This window comes from Gigantopelta aegis, chromosome 10 (genome assembly GCF_016097555.1).
Source record: "Gigantopelta aegis isolate Gae_Host chromosome 10, Gae_host_genome, whole genome shotgun sequence".
In the NCBI taxonomy this organism is placed as follows: domain Eukaryota; kingdom Metazoa; phylum Mollusca; class Gastropoda; order Neomphalida; family Peltospiridae; genus Gigantopelta; species Gigantopelta aegis.
Genome location: NC_054708.1, coordinates 85,359,488 through 85,380,428, shown reverse-complemented (window position 1 = coordinate 85,380,428; position 20,941 = coordinate 85,359,488). Strand labels below are relative to the sequence as shown.

General features: G+C 36.4%; 1 protein-coding gene across 2 annotated transcripts in view; it reads right to left on the bottom strand.

Moving 5' to 3' along the window:
• The window catches only part of LOC121384223 (tetraspanin-18-like), a 49,091-nt gene that overhangs the window by 26,105 nt on the left and 2,045 nt on the right, over positions 1–20,941 (bottom strand). Inside the window, exons 2-4 of one of the 2 annotated variants that reach the window (XM_041514509.1) lie at positions 5,761–5,830; positions 4,317–4,553; positions 3,004–3,078 (exon numbers count right to left, since the gene is read on the bottom strand). In XM_041514509.1, the coding sequence (XP_041370443.1) occupies positions 3,004–3,078; positions 4,317–4,496 (255 nt within the window). In that variant the 5' untranslated portion in view covers positions 4,497–4,553; positions 5,761–5,830. The remainder of the gene's footprint in view (positions 1–3,003; positions 3,079–4,316; positions 4,554–5,760; positions 5,831–20,941) is intronic. The other variant, XM_041514508.1, reaches the window with a different exon arrangement.

Sequence of the window (20,941 nt, the reverse complement as noted above, 5' to 3'; positions counted from 1 at the left end):
TTTGTCATTCAAATATAAAAAAACCCAACCCCAGCTATACTCTATTCTGATCAAGCTAGTGGTAAAAGAACATTAGTAAATTAAATTATAACAGAAATGTAAAAAACATAACTGCATTAAAACGACAAAAATAAATGTAAATGATATTACTTTTTAACAGAAACGTGAAAACCATAACAATCTTCCATAGTGACCAAACTTGTAAAATCATAAATGTAAATATTATTAGAAATGTACTAACAATATTCCTACTTATCAAACGAATGGTAAAACGACATAAATAAAAGTAATTTGTAACAGAAATAAGTAAAACATACCCGCATTAAAACATAAGTTAATCTAAGTTATATTATAAAAATATAAAAACCATAACCATATTTAATAGTCATCTACTAGTGGCATAAAACACAAATAAATAGTTTTGAACAGTTAGAGATGTAAACCAATAATTTTAGTTAAACGTTAGCATATGGTTCTTAGAAACACTTTACAACATACCACTTGAGTACAAAAACTTTACAAACATGCTATTAAGTATAAAGTCGCTACAAACATACCGCTGAGAACAAAAAACACCACAAACATTACACACATACCACTGAGTATAGGATGTAAAGCAGCACTTTATATTTACTCGCCAGTTGGCTAATAAATGGAAAACATCACTAGCCAGCTCGAAATTGTTACTCGCCAGGCAACATATCAAGGGACATTCCCGAGTTTGCTGCACTTTTTAAGAAGTTATCGACTAACAAAGACTTTTTAACGATTGTAATTATATATCAAATATATTTTTCTGCATAAAATATCAATGGCTGTATATTAAACGTGTTTCTGGTCGTTCTCATATTTGTACTAGGTTAAATTTTATTTTATTTCCAAAAATATAATTATTTTCATACGTACGAAATTATTTGAAGACAAAATCCAGCTTGGGCTTCTTACAAATATTAAGACGACCAGCAACACATTGAATATACAGACACAGATATTCTAAACAAGAAAATATACTTGATTTATGCAAGTTTAATAGTCGGAAATATCTTACAATGCAGCAAAGTCAGGAATGTCCCTTTAATATGGATATACATGAATGAAACAATTTTAAACATCAGCCTTGATTTCGCAGAATTAAAAAGCATTACATCATCGCTAATATAGTCACTGCAAATACATATGTGCTCTCAAAGAGATCAAATCAAAATGAAAATTTAACAATTTTAGTGAATATTAGCGTCGAAAAATTTATGTAAATTGCTACACATTTTCCGTTGTATTCCATATAATATACTAACTGTATTACCACACCCACCCCCCACGGCTGGTATATCAAAGTACATATAAAAGACCCCTGACCGTTGTTGTTTGTATGTTTTGGGTCTTCTTGTGGGTTTTTTGTTTTGTTTTGGTATAGGTATGGCGGCAACAGGTTTCCTGTTATCTCTGTCGCTCTTAACCATAAACTTCTGAATGTTTAATTCGACCACTGTAGTATAGTGATCAAATAGCGCCGAGTACAAACACACTACCAACATAGCACTGAGTACAAACACACTACAAACATAGCACTGAGTAGAAATACACTACAAACATAGCACCGAGTACAAACACACTACAAACATAGCAATGAGTACAAACACACTACACTACAAACATAGCACTGAGTACAAAGACACTATAGACATAGCACTGAGTACAAACACACTACAAACATAGCACTGAGTAGAAACACACTACAAACATAGCACTGATTACAAACACACTACAAACATAGCACTGATTACAAACACACTACAAACATAGCACTGAGTACAAACACACTACAAACATAGCACTGAGTAGAAACACACTACAAACATAACACAGTACAAACACTACACAAACATTGCACTGAGTACAAACACACTACAAACATAGCACAGTACAAACACACTACAAACATAGCACTGAGTACAGACACACTACAAACATAGCACTGAGTACAAACACACTACAAACATAGCACTGATTACAAACACTACACAAACATAGCACTGATTACAAACACACTACAAACATAGCACAGTACAAACACACTACAAACATAGCACTGAGTACAGACACACTACAAACATTAGTCCATGAGCCAGACCAAAAATTGGCACCATCCGAGGGCACCAAACACAATTGTTATAATTGTTTTAGTACACCCTTGGACAAAACACAGCGGACTGGTCAAGAAATCCGAGAAATCTGCGTTTTAGTCTTCAAAATATATGTTCAATAGAACAGTTACTGTATAATTTTCTGTAGCTGTCATATGACACATGCTAAAACAATCCTTTTGTCGTTATTTGAATGATGTTAATTTATAGCTACTAAGTTCATTTGGTGATGGTCGACCATTTCTAGGTATAGCTGAAGCATACTAGTAATTGCCATGTTACAGGAAGAAATGTTGGCGTCACACGATTATCACACGAATTAGGTAGAATATACAATGATAATGATAAAACTATAAGTGATGGCTGAAAGGTTAAATATGATGACTTACGTTGACGGGAGTTTGTTGTTAACTATTTTTCAACATTATCCCCTCCGCGGTCGACACACTGCTGCCGACGATGCTCAAGTGCCTGGATCACACCAGTGCTAAAAGCTTCCTCCTGGTGGATTAAAAAGTCATCCACAGCAAACAGTATGTCATCATCATTTCCATAATGCTTATCATAGGCCTACATCTTTTTCAAGTTTGGGAAGAGGTAGAAATCTGGCGGTGCCAAATCTGGTAAATATGGAGAGTGGTTAATAAGTTCAAAGCCACAGTATTACATAGCAACACAGACTTGTGCATAACAGACATAGCACCGAGTACACACACACTACAGACATAGCAGAGTACAAATACACTACAAACATAGCACCGAGTACACACACACTACAGACATAGTACCGAGTACAGACATAGCATCGAGTACACACACTACAGATATAGCACCGAGTATAAACACACTACAGACATACCGACGAATAGTAAGATACTGCCAGTCCAGCCGCAGTACACTGCAGGATCACAATTGCTATCATTATAGTAATATACTGAAAAATAAACACGGGCAAAGCAAATATATTAATCCACATGAAATGCAATAATTTATTCAATATATATATATATATGTATTATATTGGCTTTTGATAATTTAACACTTTAAAACTTTTAAATGCAATTGTATAAACGCAAGTGGACACACTCGACTGTTTGTGCTAGAAGTGGGCTGCACACCAGATATCAGAGCTATCAGGACACTCGACTGTTTCTGCTAGAAGTGGGCTGCACACCAGATATCAGAGCTATCAGTTGAGCACAGGTTACTTGAGACGTTTCACTCGACTGTCAGCTAACAAGTTCAAGTTCTTTTTACAATTTATCAGCATAATGCAATATATAACAAAATAATAAATATAGACACGATATATACTGAATTACGGTCGAGAGTGATTTAGGATTTAGTAAAAAATAACAATACTACTAATAATAATAAATAAATTATGGTTCTATTGACTTATATTATTAATACATACGAGTCATTATTAAGTATACTGAGAGATACATGTACTATTGGTTTCATATACATGTAAACGAATGGTACTACACTGAATAAAGAGAAGTATTAACTAATTTGCTCCAATAGCTGATCTCTAACGGCATTTGCTCTAAATAAATATTTTCCGAGATTATAAAGTTCTTTAGCATTGTCAGAGCCAATAGTTTGAAAACGTTTGGACGTCTATGGTAATATGTTTTAATAAATTTCATTCTTAAATCATTATATCGTGGGCACTGGAGGATAAAATGATACTAGTCTTCAATTTCATTTTTGTCACATAATTTACATTTTCTCTATAATCTTTCAATATGTGTATACCTGCAAAATTCTATATTTAATTTATTTCTTTTCAATGACGAACGTCCAATGGCTTTCTAAGATAATCTTATAATTGAAATTATTTAACAAGTGTCTGTAAAGACTTTCCTTTCGAGTTATCATTATTCCACTACAACATTGTTGCTTGAATATATCAGCTATCCTGTCTCTAATCACATTGTAAACAACGTGTACTAAGTTCCATATATAATTTAAACCTAGTTCGTTTATTCCTGTTTGACCTTCATTAACCAGTCATCTTCATACTGAACCATTTCCTCATATATAGCTCTTAATATACTGTTATTAGTGTTTCGCAGCTTTATCCAATATTTAAAAATAATCATGACACTCCCCCACCCAAACTATTAAAATGTCAAGCTAACTAAGAATGTAACAACTTATCCTTACTGCAAAGAAACAGCATTTGACTCTTTTGACACACGTAACAGTACAGCATCCCAAAATGCACACTACAATAAGGCCAACTCCACAAGCTATGATCAGATAGGAGGCGATCTCGATGTAGGAAGGCGTGTCCATGCTGCTCAGATCCACCTCGTTTTCTGTGAAGCGGATGAGTGACGACATTACTGTACACTGTACAACAATCCAAATTCCAAGTCCCAAATCCACTAAAGCAAACAACTGCAATATACACAGTAAAATAAAAATAAACATTATATATAATTTTATATATATATATATGTAAAATTATATATATATAATTTGAATTTAATGGGCAAAATTTATCAAATTCTGAAAGTATGTGATCTAAAACCTATAACGTATTGTGATTACACTGGATACACTACCTATTATACGATAAACCTCACACCTCGTTACGACTTTCGTCACAAGGACATTTATACCACCCGACCACAATTCGCCGGGGAAAAACGTACGTCAATGTTATTATGTTCGTTACAAATTTGTATGTATGTTATATCCCGCATATGTTTATCAGTATCACTTGTAGTAATTGCTTGTTCTATCGTATTTAAGTCTTAACTTAGCACAAGTACACTGAACAATACAGAAAATACGATTATTTAATATTTATAATTTATTATGTTTTCATGTTAAAATGAATTTGGAAACTAGACTGTCAAAATCGGATTATATTGCCTACATGACATTAAAATATTTAATTCTAAAATGAAATAATTTGATTTAAGAAAAATAATTATTCGCGTTTCTCTCTTCTGTTGGTCTGTATAGCATATTACCAGTGTGTTACTTTACAGTGTCTTATTATGCTATGTAAAGCCCGCCTTGTCACTGTAAAATATTGTTATTGTATGTTCCTCATATGCCGTTGTGTAACGACATTAGTTGTAATACAGTTCTGTTCTGTTCTGACACCGACAGAGTAAATTAGGAATAAACGTGCACCCGACACCTGAAAACACTTCTTGACAAAGACAAAATAAATTATACGCGTACCTCCGATGTGAAGGACTGATATACCAATTATAAATAAAGGTAATTAGTTTCAGCAGAATATGACTTTAACATTTAAAGTTATGGCTATATTGTGCCAAAAAGTATTATATGGAAATAATTGGGGGCGGGGTCTACAATATTTTCTCTACTTATAATTATTATTACTTTTTTCTCGTGGGTACGATTTCAAATAATTCACATTAGCAACCACTGAGCACGTTATGTCTTTTCTGCAACTATCATCAAACATTTTGGTGGCTACGCCTTCACTTATTAATACAGTAAAGACTTCTTTCTTGTTACACATGACTTCAACACACAATTTTCACATTCCCAAATATGTATTCATGTGCTCTGGTGCCTTGAGGCGGTGTCATGTTTTAACGACAATTGCTCTTGTGTACCTCACCTTCTTTTCTCAAAATGTCTTTGTAAGATCAACTTGTTATGTAGTACCTCTGTGTTTCGCGGGTATACAGCTACAATAAAGCACATACAGTTGTTGTGAGCTAGTGAATGAATGAGCCATTGCAGATGTTCTAGAGCATCCATATATGACAGAATTACCTGTAATGGGTGTCTGTAATCAGCTAATTGCCAGAACTCAAATTGTGGCCTATTATTGCTTGTTTTACCTTTTGGAATTTACATATCACAATTTGTGAGGTATCTCAGGCAAGCTCAGTGTATGCGAGCCTATGGCATACTATTCTTGTACAGAAGTTGTTTCATCAGAGTTACAATAGTCAAGGACTCCTGAAAGCTTTCAGAACACTTCATGGTAGACATGTCGAGACTATACCAGGGAACAGATCACAATTGGTTACGCTATAGGCTATGTTTCTATATAGCATTAGTGGCTATAGCACTCAGTAGGCCCGTGGGATTTTTATGCGCCTTTGCCTGCCTCGGTACAACATATCCTGAAAAGGACAGCTCTTCCTCGGATATTGATTTAAACAAACACACCCACTAAATTCGGTCAGCGTACACACATTTTACAGTGAAACTATTACATATGCATTGACTGGAATTACCACAACAAAGTTTTCAATGTCAGCAAGTTACACATGTTTGGAAACTATATGCATTCCCCTGTCAACTTCAGTGTAATAGTTACCACAACAAAGCTGTCTGCCATGAAATAGTCAAACAGACGACCTGTGCAGATACATTTCTGGATTTACGTCAACTAAATGGGAAAATAACTGATCTGTGGCCAATAAGCTGATGCTTGTCTGCATATCCCATTCTGACTGTACATATCTCTTCATGTTTTTTAAACATCTTCTACATAATTTCCATTGCTTAAGTAAAAATAATAAAAACTGACTATTTACTCTGCTCATATTGGATGCCACTTGTGTGGAAAGGTATGCTCACTTTTTGCAAACACCTGATATCATCACTGTTTTAACAGTGATTCATCAGAGCATGCCATCACAACTGTCTAAATATCTATTATTCTGTAGTCTGCAGTCTTCCTTAAGACAGCGTAGGAAGGATGTCTTGTCCTGAGAAGTGGCAATCATCGAAACTATCACAACTTTGCCAAAACAACATCTGAACTAATGTCTTTTGCGATATCACTTTGAAACAATAGTGGTTTATTTTGTATTGAAAAATAATATATACTTGTTGCTAGCTTACTGGGATGGATATTATTACAGAACATCGCGATACATGCTTGTTTCATCATCCCTAAAAATCGGATATGTTTGTTTTTTCAGTTCTAAGACTAATTCCTAATGTAACGTGTTAAGTATTACGTAACCACTGGTTCGTCATATGGCAGATTGTAGGTAGTACTAAACCAAATAACTTCCGGCTGGGTCAAAGTTCGAGGTGCACCCAACTTTTGATAAAGAAGTGAACACCACAAGTCCTGTGATTGGTTATAAATGTGAGTGTGTTGGTTGTAAAAAATAATAATTTCATCTGGGTAAAAAATATGTGCAATTTTATTTCATCTAGTACCAATGTGTCAAGTAGCCTTGTGCTTAAAACATGTTTGGGGTACCTGTAAAAAAAAGTACTCGAATTTTGTGCGAAACTAGGGTAGTCATAGACGCTACCCGTTATCTCAGAAACGAGCAGCTTGACCCCCATTTGTTTCTGATTCACTTTAAGTGTAAGGGGTGGTAGTATTTATATCCGTGGCATTTATGTCGGTTGATACGTTGCAGGTAGGAGTTTTAGACACATATGTTACTATTGTCGTCTATGGGATTTGATTTGGTAGTATACACCCTGTAAACTGATGGCAAGTTTTTTTCTATATTGTGACTGGTTAATTACATTCTTTTTTCGGGATCAAATGAAAATAACACCCGGAAAGCTAATGATGTCATTAGAAAGTGACGCCATTAGCAGTTGGGACAGGCCAAGGATCTATGTACAGTCAGATATATTTTTTTCAAGAAATATCAAGTATACAGTTAGTTCCGTAGAAAAACGATTCAGTTTACAATGGACATAACCAAATGGAGTTTTTTTTTTATAGATTTGCAGTTGTTATTGTCTATTTGATGCCCGCAAATGCTTCATTTGTAACCCCAGGTTAACACCTTCGGTCAAAAATGACATCTGCGGGATCAAATAGACAATAGCACCCGCACAACTAAAAACAAAATGACTGCGCTCGTTATGTAGTATATAATAGCCATTATATTTAACCGTTTTATCAATTAAATATAATAATATACTAGTTGATATTATGCAATAATGTGCATTATATATCGTTAAATATGCATACCAGACCAAACGCCTTGCGCGTGCATTCCTTTAAGTCCTGAAAACGCTGGCCACGAAAAGAATATTGTGCTGATCATAGAGTGAATTGCTGCCCCTATATCAATACCTATTGTTGAAACAAAAGCAAGATCCAAAGGTAACTTGGCAAGTCAGTCTTGATTTTTGACGAACAGGTATTGGATCAGTCCGAAACCCGAAGAGAACAAAATGTTTGAGAAATATGCTGACAATTTGATGCTACAAGTCTCTGTTAACCAAGGGGCGGGACGTAGCCCAGTGGTAGAGCGCACGCCTGATGCGCGGTCGGTCTAGGATCGATCCCCGTCGATGAGCCCATTGGGCTATTTCTTGTTCCAGCCAGTGCACCACGACTGGTATACCAAAGGCCGTAGTATGTGCTATCCTGTCTGGGATGGTGCATATAAAAGATCCCTTGCTACTAATGAAAAAATGTAGCGGGTTTCCTCTCTATGACTGTGTCAAAACTGTCATATGTTTAACATCCAATAGCCGATGATTAATAAATCTAGTGGTGTCGTTAAACAAAACAAACTTCTGTTAACCAAACTATGTAAAAAAAAAGAAGAGTAAATACACAAATTGAGGATATACAAACCTGTAAGAAGGATGCCAATGCCTCATAAGTAGTTGAACAAAAAGCAATGTTAAAATAGTTAATTTTCTCTTTGAAAGGTTTTTAGACTGCCTTGAATACAAATGGATTGGGGTTTGGGGTGGTTTCACCGAGGACGATGCAGTATAGAGTAGTAACACCGAGTGGAACGTTGAACAACCAAAGGCCAAGCATTAGAAATCTAATGTCAGAATAGAAGTTCATGCAATTCGCTGATCAAAACTATCTGACTAAATATTGTTGTACATATTAGTAAGAGGCTGATGTCCTATTGGTTTTTGGTTTTTCACGTGCCACATATCCATGAAACAATTGGACAACTTATGGAAAACCATTTCTATCAACATAATAATGGAAACATACTTCTTAGCACTGGAATGTTGTGTTTGCTTGCTTTTCCTACTCTGAGATGCAGTGATACTATTTCCAAAGAGAATTGAAGGACCCTAAGAATTGGTGGTTACTGTGAACAAACAGGAATGCTTTGAACAATTAATGTGTAAAGTGTATGGCCGGAAAGTAGACAGTGTAGTGTTCTATCTCGGAAACTGAAAGGTTCAAAATGTAATGTTCGCAGATGACACATTTGGTGACACATATTGGGCTATTTTTCGTTACAGGCAGTGCACACGACTGGTATATCAAAGGTCATGGTTTGTGATATCCTGTCTGTGGGATGGTTCTTATAAAAGATCCCTTGCTACTAATGGAGAAATGTAGTGGGTTTCCTCTCTAAGACTATATTCAGAATTACCAAATGTTTGACTCCCGATAGTCGATGATTAATAAATCAATGTGCTCTAATGGTATCGTTTAACAAAACCAACATTAAACTAATATTTTTTAGCATTTATGGCAGCAAATAATGTTCTTCATAAAATTCCAGGTACTTGCATGGAATTATTTCAGATGTCAAAGGAATTGGGTTTGAAGCTGGTACCAAAGCTGGGACCTTGTTTGGGTATCTGGTCAGCTTGAGAAAGTGGACATGAGACAATTTCTATTAGATGGGCCACAACAATTTTAACTCGTACATGGGGCCAAGGACATGTCCACTGCCTGTGTAAAGCTAACGGTAAAACTGCACGTCGTAAATGTAAGGCACCAGTACTGTGCAACGCTCGTTACCACAAGTCTCTGACTTGTACAAACAAATGATAAAATAATACTCACGGCTGTACATATTATAACTTGTAAAAGAAAAACTGTACAAGTTTTATCTTGTACAAACACGTCTACCTGAATTTTAATATCCTTTTAATTTTGATTATTATTATTTTTATTGATATTAAAAAAAGGACATACCAAACACGCGAACGGGATTTTTCTTTGGTGGTGGTGGTGGTGGGGGGGGGGGGGGGGGGGGGGGTTACGGTAATGCATTGTGAGAGAACTGACATGGGGCGAACTGACTGAGACGAAATGACATGGGGCACACTAACTGAGGCGAACATGATTCAGGGTGAAATGTTAGGCATTTGTTTTTCGGAGAAAATACCGGAAATTGTTTCTGATTGGTCCATAATTTGACCCAATTTCTTTGCTTTGAAAGGAAAGTCTCAACTAAAATGTTTAATTGATTCACTGACATCGAAAATGATTATCGAATGGATTAGTTTGTTTTTTGAGTGGAATTCTCAAGAGGTGAGAAAATGGACCGCGACCATACAGTCCATGCAGTCCGCGCAGTCACCCACCTTTGACTTAAGACTACGTTATGTCTGTTTTAAAGCTATATAACATACATGAAGATATAAATATAAAGTAGACAAAACATTAAAACATAAATATAAAGCACCAACATTATTGAATGACAGTCACTGTGTGTCAAAGAACATGTATAGTGTTTTAGAAATTGATATGTAATACACCTACATAGCTAAAACATAGGTGTTTTGTCGCCATGACATTAGCATGAGAGATACGTAGTTTGACATTTGTTTGTTTTTATCATGTACCCATTGCTCGTAAGGTACGTGATTTGTGATCATGAAATTACTATGAGAGATAGGGAGTTTAGAAATTCCTTTATTTTTTATCATGTACACGTTGCTCGTGCCCCTGCGAGTGCTGTAACCTCACCATGGTGCAGATGTGTACTGCACAACTCCCCTTTTGGGTGCATCTTGCAATGCTGGATGATGGAATCATGGAGGTTGAGTTGGAGGCATATATACGGATATGTTTTCTATTGACACAGCACTTTGGTCTGGAGTTACTCGAGAGAAGACAGCCTTTGTTTTGTTTATTTTAGCAAAGAACAAAAATTGTTTCAATAACTATTTGCATTTGTTGCTCTTTGGGCAGTCGCTAGGGTCAATCAGGTGATTTGTTTTTTTCTTGCCTGAGTATATCAACCATGTATCCCTGACATGAGTGTCTGCTGGTTATACACAGTATCATGTCCCCTTGTTGGACTGTTATGGGTGGGGGCATGGTTGATGAATATTGGAACTTTTATTATGGATACAACCACATTTATACCTTCTGATGTGGCCCTTCGGATGAAGAGTCCACGACTGTGAATGTAAAAAAAGTGAAAGGTAATTTCTGGCAAAACCTGGCCAAGGTTCCTTGTCTTTGGATCATCCGATGACGGGGCCTTGCAGAAATTATCACCCTTCACTATTGAAAAGGGTCTGCAAGGGCTAGCTGGATAGCTTGAGAATATTAAGAAACTACGGAATTGCTCTTTGTTGGTGAGGTGCGCTACTGAGAGTCATTCTAAAAATCTTAAAGGGATGCTTGTGCAAGGCTTTTGGACTGGTATGCATATTCAACGATATATAATGCACATTATTGCTTAATATCAACAAGTATAATCATATAGCTAATTAATAAAACGGTTAAATGTGATGGCTATATATATAACGGGCGCAGCCATTTTGTACTTTGTACCATCCCAGTGAATACGCCCTCTGACGAGCCAGTGGTTACATAATACTTAACGTGTCACGTCAGGAATTAGTCTTAGAACTGAAGAAACAAAACGTACCTGATTTTGCGGATCCATCGCAATGTTCTATAATAATATCAATCCCAGTAAGCCAGAAATAAGTATATATCATTTTTCAATACGAAATAAACCACCTTTGTCAAAGTGTCGAAATAACTGTATTGTCTTTTGTCCATAAATTAACCCACGTATTGAAATAATAATCGGAGCGTTTTCTTAGTTAATTGGTCTTTTCTTTCCGTGACCTGCACCTGAGGTTCCTGATTGGCAGGTGTATATTTAGACGGTCCCCAGTCAATGCCTCTTTTCTTAGGCTATTTTGTGATAACCGCGTGGATTTCCTAAAATCGTAATGGACATATCAATCGTCCTGCTTTATTACTGTAAATAATTCTGTAAAGCCCTTGATTAAGTAGACTTTCCCATCTAAAATCACAAAACTGAACAAATTATGTCTCAACTGAACGAAAATTGTCACTTGGATATCATGAGTGGTCCTTTTTGCTCCAACGTTTCTTTGGATTTTTTAAAGATAGAAAAATATAATAACTTCATTTCGTTCTATTGATGCAAATTGAAATATATTTAGTTAAATAGTTTATTATACTATCAAGTCATTTATGTTGTTTTACAAGTCAGGCTGCTGAAAGCGAAGTGCCTTGTTGTAATTCAGGACGTTTGTTTACACTGTGCATACAGGAGTTGGTCGGAGCAGACGTCACTTTGCCTAAAGCTATAGCACCGGACACCACAAAAACAAAACAAAATGGCTGCAGTTAGCCCAGTTAGCAGGAATAATCATGGTTTGTTTTTTATTAACTCTAAAATTACGCGTTTTTCACTTGTTAAAATATGTCAGTATGTGTTGGTGGTCCGGGTATGCATCTTTATAACGCATAAGGCTCTTGTTTGAGTTGACTGTCCTTTTAAGTCGAACATCTTATGCAATATGCCAATTGAGGTTACACCACATTCATCCCTTAACTCTTCAAAGGGCGTGATCCGTTCTAGAGACTTAGAGTAAGTGCGGATACGATTAGTGAAAATCTCGCCTCACAGTGTGTTGTATTGGTCAAATGGATAAATGTTCGTCGGAATAATGAACCTGTTCCGACAAATACTATGATCTTGACTTTTAATGTGCCAACTCTACCAAACTCGATAAAGGCAGGTTATTTAAACATCCCCAATCCCTTGAGATGCTTTAAGTGTCAGGAGTTTTTGGTCATGGACAGAATATGTGTCGTAACAGACTGACATGTGCTCTTTGTGGTCAGTTTGATCATGACAGCAAGACAAGCAAAATGATATGACCATTACCAAATGCAAAGGCCAACATTTTGCTTATTGACGCGAGTGTCCAATGTGGAATGAATGATCAAATGAATGTTTAACGACACCCCAGTACAAAGTTACACATCGGCTATTAGGTGTCACAAATGTGTTTACACTTGTAGAGACCTCTACAACTGTAGTGGCAGGTAGATCGTATGCCGCTGCAGTTAAGGTTTCTACAACCAGTGTTGCCATTCAGACGGATTTAACTTGGCCAAATGTTGATGATCGATTTAAGAAGATTTCTAACGGATCAAGCTCAGAAGCAAGCTACACAAGCTACAAATGTTCAAAAGAAAGTTGTTAAATTTACCCAGGTTGTCTTTGGATTCTAGAAATCCACTAATAGGTTTAACTGTGAAGCCAGGTCCCAGTAAGCCTAATTCAGGAAAATACACTAAGACTCCAAAGAAGGATTGTTCAATCCTTATGAATCTTTAGCTGATCTGAATATTTCATCACAAGAAAATCGCCAAAGAAAAATATTATACCCATACTTCCCCCTAATGGCTAATTCAGTGATACAGTGGGACTGCCGTGGGCATAATCTTCTTGCAGTGGGTCTTCAAAAAACTTTCTTGAAGGACACTGATCATATTACAATGAGAAGATTTAACCCCTATCAAGAAACTGAAAATAGAGCAGCTGAAGTTGTTTCCATTCTTGTTAATGAAAACATCCCACAGAGTATAGTAAAATTAACTAAGTACTACTTTACAAACTGTCGCTGTAAGTCATGACTAATAAAACTATTACTCTATGTTCAATTTGTTTACCTCCTCGAAATCATTTTAATTTTAATCCTAGATATCTTATTAACCAGCTCCCTACTCCCTTTATCATTATAGGAGAGTTTAATGGTCAGCACACTTTGTGGGGGATGTGAGGATGTAAATATTACAGGTAAACAATTGGAAGACTTAATTCTCAAAAATTACTTAATTTTATTTAATAATAAAAGTCATACATATTTTCATTCTTCCAGTGGTTCTTTCACTTCTATAGACTTAACCCTTTGTAGTCCTTCACTTTTTGTTGATTTCTCCTGGAAAGTTGATCCAGACCCTTGTGTCAGTGACCACTTTCCCATTGTTTTGGAGAATGATGGACCTCCATCACTTGAAAGGCTTCAAAGGTGGAAGTTGGCGAAGGCAAATTGGGTTCAGTTTCGGCATCTGTGTATCACTCGTCTGAAACAATTTGCCATTACGGATGCTGTTGATCCCATGTCTTTGTTCACTTCCATCTTGAAGGACTTTGCAGATGGAACTATTCCTATGACGTCGGCAGTACCGAAGCGTTTCAATAAACCATCAAACCATCAAAGAGGGAAACAGGACTCTCGAGAGGTTCAAACGTGAACCTACTGGGGATAACTTATCGGACAGAGTAAGAAATAATCTTGGAGCTGAATTCACAAATATCTGTGAAATCTGTCTGGAATATGATCTGTAAAATCAAAGGTAAAGACTCTAGTAATATAGTTCATCATTTGTCTGTCAATGATACGGAAGTCAAGTCTCATCGTGACATTGCCAATGCATTGGTAGACCACTTTTCTCATAACTCATCTTCTGCTTTCAGTACAGATGCATTTATTTGTCTGAGCTCTTCGTAGAGCCCATAATACTTCAGTAGGACCAGATGAAATTCATTATCAGCTATTAAAACATTTACATGAATTATCTTTGATATTTTTAACAACATCTGGATTTCTGGTGACTTTCCTTCTGATTGGAGGAAAGCAATTATTATTCCTATTCCCAAGCCTGGTAAGGATCCAACCAATCCTACTAGTTATCGCCCTATCGCTTTGACAAGTTGCATTTGTAAAACCATGGAATGAATTATCAATTGTAGACTTGTTTGTTATCTTGAATCCCATAAATTGCTTACTAACGTGCATTGTGGGTCTTAGAGGTCGAATTCCTGTTTTTATTTCTCAATTTTATGTGTCATGTCATGTCATAGGGTTTTACGTGCACATTCAGAACAAGCTGTTGGCCGGCTCCTCCGTCCATGACAGGAAAGGTGGGGGGAGGGGAGAGGAGGAACCGCCTGCACTGGCAGGTGCAAGGGAGCACCAGCAGCCCGATCAAATCGGTAGCAGGCGGGGGGGGGGGGGGGGGTGTGTGCTGCTATGGAATTTGAATGGAGCAGTTAAATGCCAAAGAGAAAAGGGTGCGTAATTTTGATTGAGGGAATTTGGCGCAATTTTGAACGGTTGGTCGAAAGGTAAATGGCCGAGCTAATATATAGGTTTTGATATTAGTGAATCGAGAGTAGCTCGTTAATTTTAGACCTTTATGATGCTGTGGTGTCTCCCTAGGTTGCCCATAGGACCCTTATAAGGGCCTGACTGCTTCTGGTCGAGGCATCACCAAGTACCAAGTTATTACCAGCAGCAAGTATTGGGGGTTTGGGTGGGGGAGGCCGATATTCTTTTGTTCAGCTTCCCCCGGGTGCATTGCAATTGTGTACTCGGAATGGTATTCTTTTGTCCGGTTCCTTATTAGAGTACGTGCTGGGCCATTAAATGGGGGCGGGTGCATTGTTATCATTAATCAATGCACCCTGTGTACTGATGCAGTGAGCGTGTAGTCTGTGTGTGAATCCTAGTTTTGTGTTACGGTTGTACCTATTGTCTTAAGTTCCTATTCTAGTGAGTTCAACGGTCATTCATGATCACCCATCCCCCTCCGTCCTTGTATAGCATTGAATACAATGACGGAGGGGAGTTAAACTAGCATAGCTATCTAATTTGAAGGGTTAATCCCTTATAGTGTAGGTATTGGTTAAAAAGCTTCTCAATTTTTAAAACATAGATCTTTTAAAGTTCGGGTGGGGTGGACTTTGTTCGACATTTACCAACTGAAGATGGATGTGCTCCAAGGTAGTATCCTGTCTCTAACTTTATTTTCTGTGAAAAGTAACAGCATCACCCAGTGTTTAAAACCTGGTGTGGATTGCTCGTTATATGTCGATGATGTTCAGATTTGCTATAGATCGTCCAATATGAGTATCACTGAACGTCAGTTGCAGCTTTGTTTGAATAAACTTCATCAATGGGCAACTGATAATGGCTTTAGGTTATCAAAAGCAAAAACTGTTTGTATGCATATCTGCCAGAAAAGAGGTCTCCACTTAGATCCACAGTTGTTTCTAGACAAAAATCTGATTCCAGTTGTTGAGGAGACCAGGTACTTAGGCTTTGTCTAGGTGCATTTAGAACATCACCTGTGGAGAGTCTGTACATTGATGCACACGAACTATGTTTAGGTGCTAGACGTGCAAAGCTTTCTTTGAAGTATGCCAGCAAGATTAAATCATTACCGAAACATCCTACACATAATGCAGTGTTTGATAACAAATATATATGAAGTTCTTTGATGCAAGGCAAAATGCTATCCTTACCACCTTGGTGTATAATGCCACCTAAAATTGTGTTTGATCGTGCGCATCTGATGAAAGGTCGTACAGATGCTGTTGTCTATAAACAATTGTTCATGGAAATTCAAGTACCATGATTATATTCCTGTTTATACAGACGGATTACGGGATGGGAATTTTGTGGCTTGTGCTACAGTTTTTCCATCAGACCCAATACTTTCTATTACACTGCCTGACTCAGCATCAATCTTTAGTGCTGAAGTTTAGGCAGTTATTAAAGCATTGGAAGAAATCAAGGATTCTAGTGTACCCAAATTTATTATTTTCACCGATTCACTTTCGTGTCTCCAAACATTACGAAATATGAAGCTGGACCATCCCTTGATTGGGTTGGTGATACAAAAGTGTATCGTTTTATCCATTGCAAATAAAGATATTGTATTTTGTTGGGTGACTAGCCATACTGGCATCAGGGGTAATGAAAAGGCAGATTCAGCTGCCAAGTCTGCTTTGGATTTGCCTCATGCCAGGGTTGGTGTGCATTATACTGATTTTAAACATAGTATCAACCAATGTCATCTTTTCGAAAATTATCGGAATGGTGCGTTTGCGAACAAGCGTCATGCCGTCAAGCCTGTCCCGTGACAGTGGCAGTCTATAGGCACTGCAGGATGAAACATAGTCTTCTGAACACTGTCAGTGTATTCTGACTGTACGCCACATTTTGGTATAGTGTACTCATATCAAGGAAACTAGAAAAGATATATTTGGACAAATAATTTGGTCAAAGAAATGTGATGGAATCTTTTCGATTCCATCCAGAACTTCTATTACAATTTTTACGTAATACTGGCTTTCATTATAAATTATGATTTTATCTATGTGTGATATTCGTATTTTTAGCACAGTTCTTTACACTTTTTTTAATTTAACTCTTGAATTTTTATATTGATGTTGATAATCATTTAATGTTTTGCCTGTACCATAGTTTGACACCCAATAGCCGATGTATTTTTCGTGCTGGGGTGTCGTTAAACATCTATTCTATTCTATTCTACATTGTTCGCGAGGTACGTGATTTGTCATCATGACATTACTATGAGAGGTATGTTGTTTAGACATTAATTTGTTTTTATTGTACTCATTGATCGAGAGATACTCATATGACTTGTAGTTGTAACAGACTGATAATAACATTTTGTTATTGATCACGAGGGATTGATTCACTGCGAATTTCTCAAGTAACTAATAATTAAGATATATATTACGCATTGAACAAAATCTTTCTGTATTTAAGATTACCATGTATCATTTTGTACGTCATTGTTGTACCTGTACTTGTATGTATTTTGCAAAATAAAATGTGTGCTTTTCGAATAACAGGAACATAATCATAACATTTAGTGGTAAGTTCAAGACAAAAGTTTTACATATTATTTAAAATGACCAATCAAAACCAATTGTGCATATAAAATGTGCATGTAATGATCACATTGTATGTTAGGTTAGCAAATACTAAGACAACTGATTTCAGCTGATATCTGCACTTTAACAAAACCAAACATGTTTTTTCTTTCATTTTTATTTATTATTTTTAAAATGTCACTTTTGTTAATATGCTTGCTTTATTTAGACCTGTATTTAAATCATTTTTGTTTGTTCATATGGTCATTTCGTCTTAATCCATAATAACTTGTACTTTAAAATAATTCTGGTATCAAAACTCGATTCATAATCTTATTATTCAATGCATGTTTCATTTCCTAAATTTACTAGTATATATCACATAGTATTACCTTTTAGATAAATTTCATGCGTTTTGATTGGTCAATAGCCAATACAAGTACAGTCTCATTTGCGGCAAAATACAGGATTTGCGGGGGAAAAAACTGAATTTACCGGGGTGTACAAAATGTCACGTGGCTTGCTCGACTGGTTGTACGAAAATACAATGTGCTGACAAGACCGACGAAATTTTCTCCAACACGCCTCACTGATTAAATTTGTTAAAAGACTTGAATTCATTATGAATGGGAATCCACGATTCGGTAAATTTTATTTTTACTGTTTATTTGAAGATTTCTTGAGCACGTTTGGCCAAAACATGTGCTAGATTATAGTTTTTCGCGTATTAAAATCTAATGCTAGAATATAGCATTGCGTAATCAGCTACCGTGGTAGAACTTGGGCTAATTATCACGAACATATTTTAAGTAATAAGTCGACATGCTTTTTTATAGGTTCTAGAAGTTCGTATAATACGACAAATATTTGTGTTCGGTTGCAGGTGTTCAATTTTGTTTTTCCGATACGATTACAACATAATCATAAACGTTTAAAACACGCAAGATAATAAGGCGCTATAAGTTGTCTCCCTTTTCGAACCAGGCTTCGAAATATTTTCAGGGTAAAACCACCCGGAATCCTTGTTGACACTCTTAATATCCAAACAGCTAACAAAAAGAAAAAAAAAAACAAGTTTAAGTTTCTTAAACACTAGACTCAACCCGTAAACATATGCACTAAGTTTGGTTAATTTACAAACCTTCTCAGAGGCACGTGCGTTTTTAAAAATATGAAAAATTGCACATTCCATTTATGATATTTAATTGATGTTTTTAATAGCAACCGTAATTTTTGCTGCAAATTGCAGTTCCATTTTTGGGGGTACCCCGCATTAGTTTCAACCTCTAGTATATAGGCCTACCCCATAACAACTGTATACCAAATAAAAGTATTTATTTATTATCAATGGATAATAGTATTTGCAAAAATAATCAATGTCACATATTACCAATCACACCCACAGCTACTTTTACTCCGTAAATATTGGACGGTGCACCTCGAACTTTGACACGGAACTCTCCTTTTTTTGCTGTTGTTGTTGTACTATGCAAGCTAAAACCACCGTAGGCTATAACGTCACTACATCACACGCCATAGTAACGTCATAGCTTACGATGATTTTACGATTTCGCAGCACTAAGATGGCTTCGAAAATATGGGCCCTGCTTCTTAAAGACCTTTGCAAGAAGTAGTTGAATATGAAGGTCGTATGAACAAGTTTTTTTTTTAATTCTTGCTTTTGTTTGTTGTTGTTTTTGTGGGGTTTTTTAATATCCAGCCATAAAATAATGTTTAATAATCTATAGCCATCGACAAAATCAGAGCTTTAAAAAATGTTACAAGTGATATATAATTGTACTGTAGCATATTGTCAAAATCAACCAACAAATAGGGCTGAAACGGGTACCCGGGTACACGAGTACGGGTCGGGTACATGTACTACTCGAGTAGTAAATTGATACTCGAGAGTGATCTCCCCTTTGTAATGAACAATGGCGGACAACAGTCGATCGACCGTTTGGACCCATTTCGAATTGTTGGAAGATAAGTTGAAGTATTTCTGTATCATTGTCGTCTCTCTTTTTGTCATAAATTTAGTTAGAAAATAATTATATATCCACACATCCACGTTTAAAATATAAATATTTTTATTTAAAAAATAGTTTACTTTTCCGAAGAGTCATAGGTGCTAAATATGACAGAAAAAGGCAGGAAATCGCTTATTTGGTCGTCTTGGCACGCCCCCGCCCCCCCCCCCCCCCCCCCCCCCCCCCCCCCCCCCCCTTAGTTTACTCTGTTGCTTCGCAACCTCGGGCAAGGCGCTTCGCGACTCGTCGAGTAATTCAACATGTGTACTCGAGTATTCAATTTCCTACCCGTTCCAGCCCTACCAGCAAATGTTATTATCCATGCAATTTTCTGTTTCCTAACTGTGACAAGTTATGGTTCACATATTCACTTCTAAGAAATGGTGAGGAATTAAAACAATATGTATGTTACAGTGTAATGGTAAGCCATCTGGCTGTATTTTGCCCATGCTGTTTTGAAATATTGTGCATTGACCTTTTAGGACATGAGTGTACAGCGTAAGAGTGAATCGGTTAATGAACCACCTGTTCCGACCGGTATTACAGCCAGATGCGGTTATATAGAAAAAAACATAGACGGAAATGTTCTCAATTTTAGAGTGAAAATAAATGCAATCTAATTAAAATTAACTCCACTATTACATGTGGATCTAACAGCAGCCCGTTGGAGCTCATGTCCAGTTGACCTTTCATTCGACCAATCAAAACCTTACTTGCAAAATCATGCCAGTGATTTGAAAAGAATTTGAAAACATTCGGGATTATGCCGAGGGTATACGAAATGATTCGGGTGAATTACGAAGTATGCCGGAAACTAATTGCAATATAAAATTTTATATAAAATTCCCTTTCAAGACGAAAAAAACCCCGTGATGGTATAGCCATAAAATCTGTTTATACTAGTATACAATCGATAGTTTATTTCTGCACTTTTCCCCCTATTTTTTCAATGTTGAAATAGACCAACAAGTTCGTCTATTGCATAAATAGTCTCGCCCGATATTTTTAGAATTTGTATGCTCTCGGATAACGCTATAAAAGGCGAAGTGTAATTGGTTGATATTTAAATTGTTATTTATAGATGAAA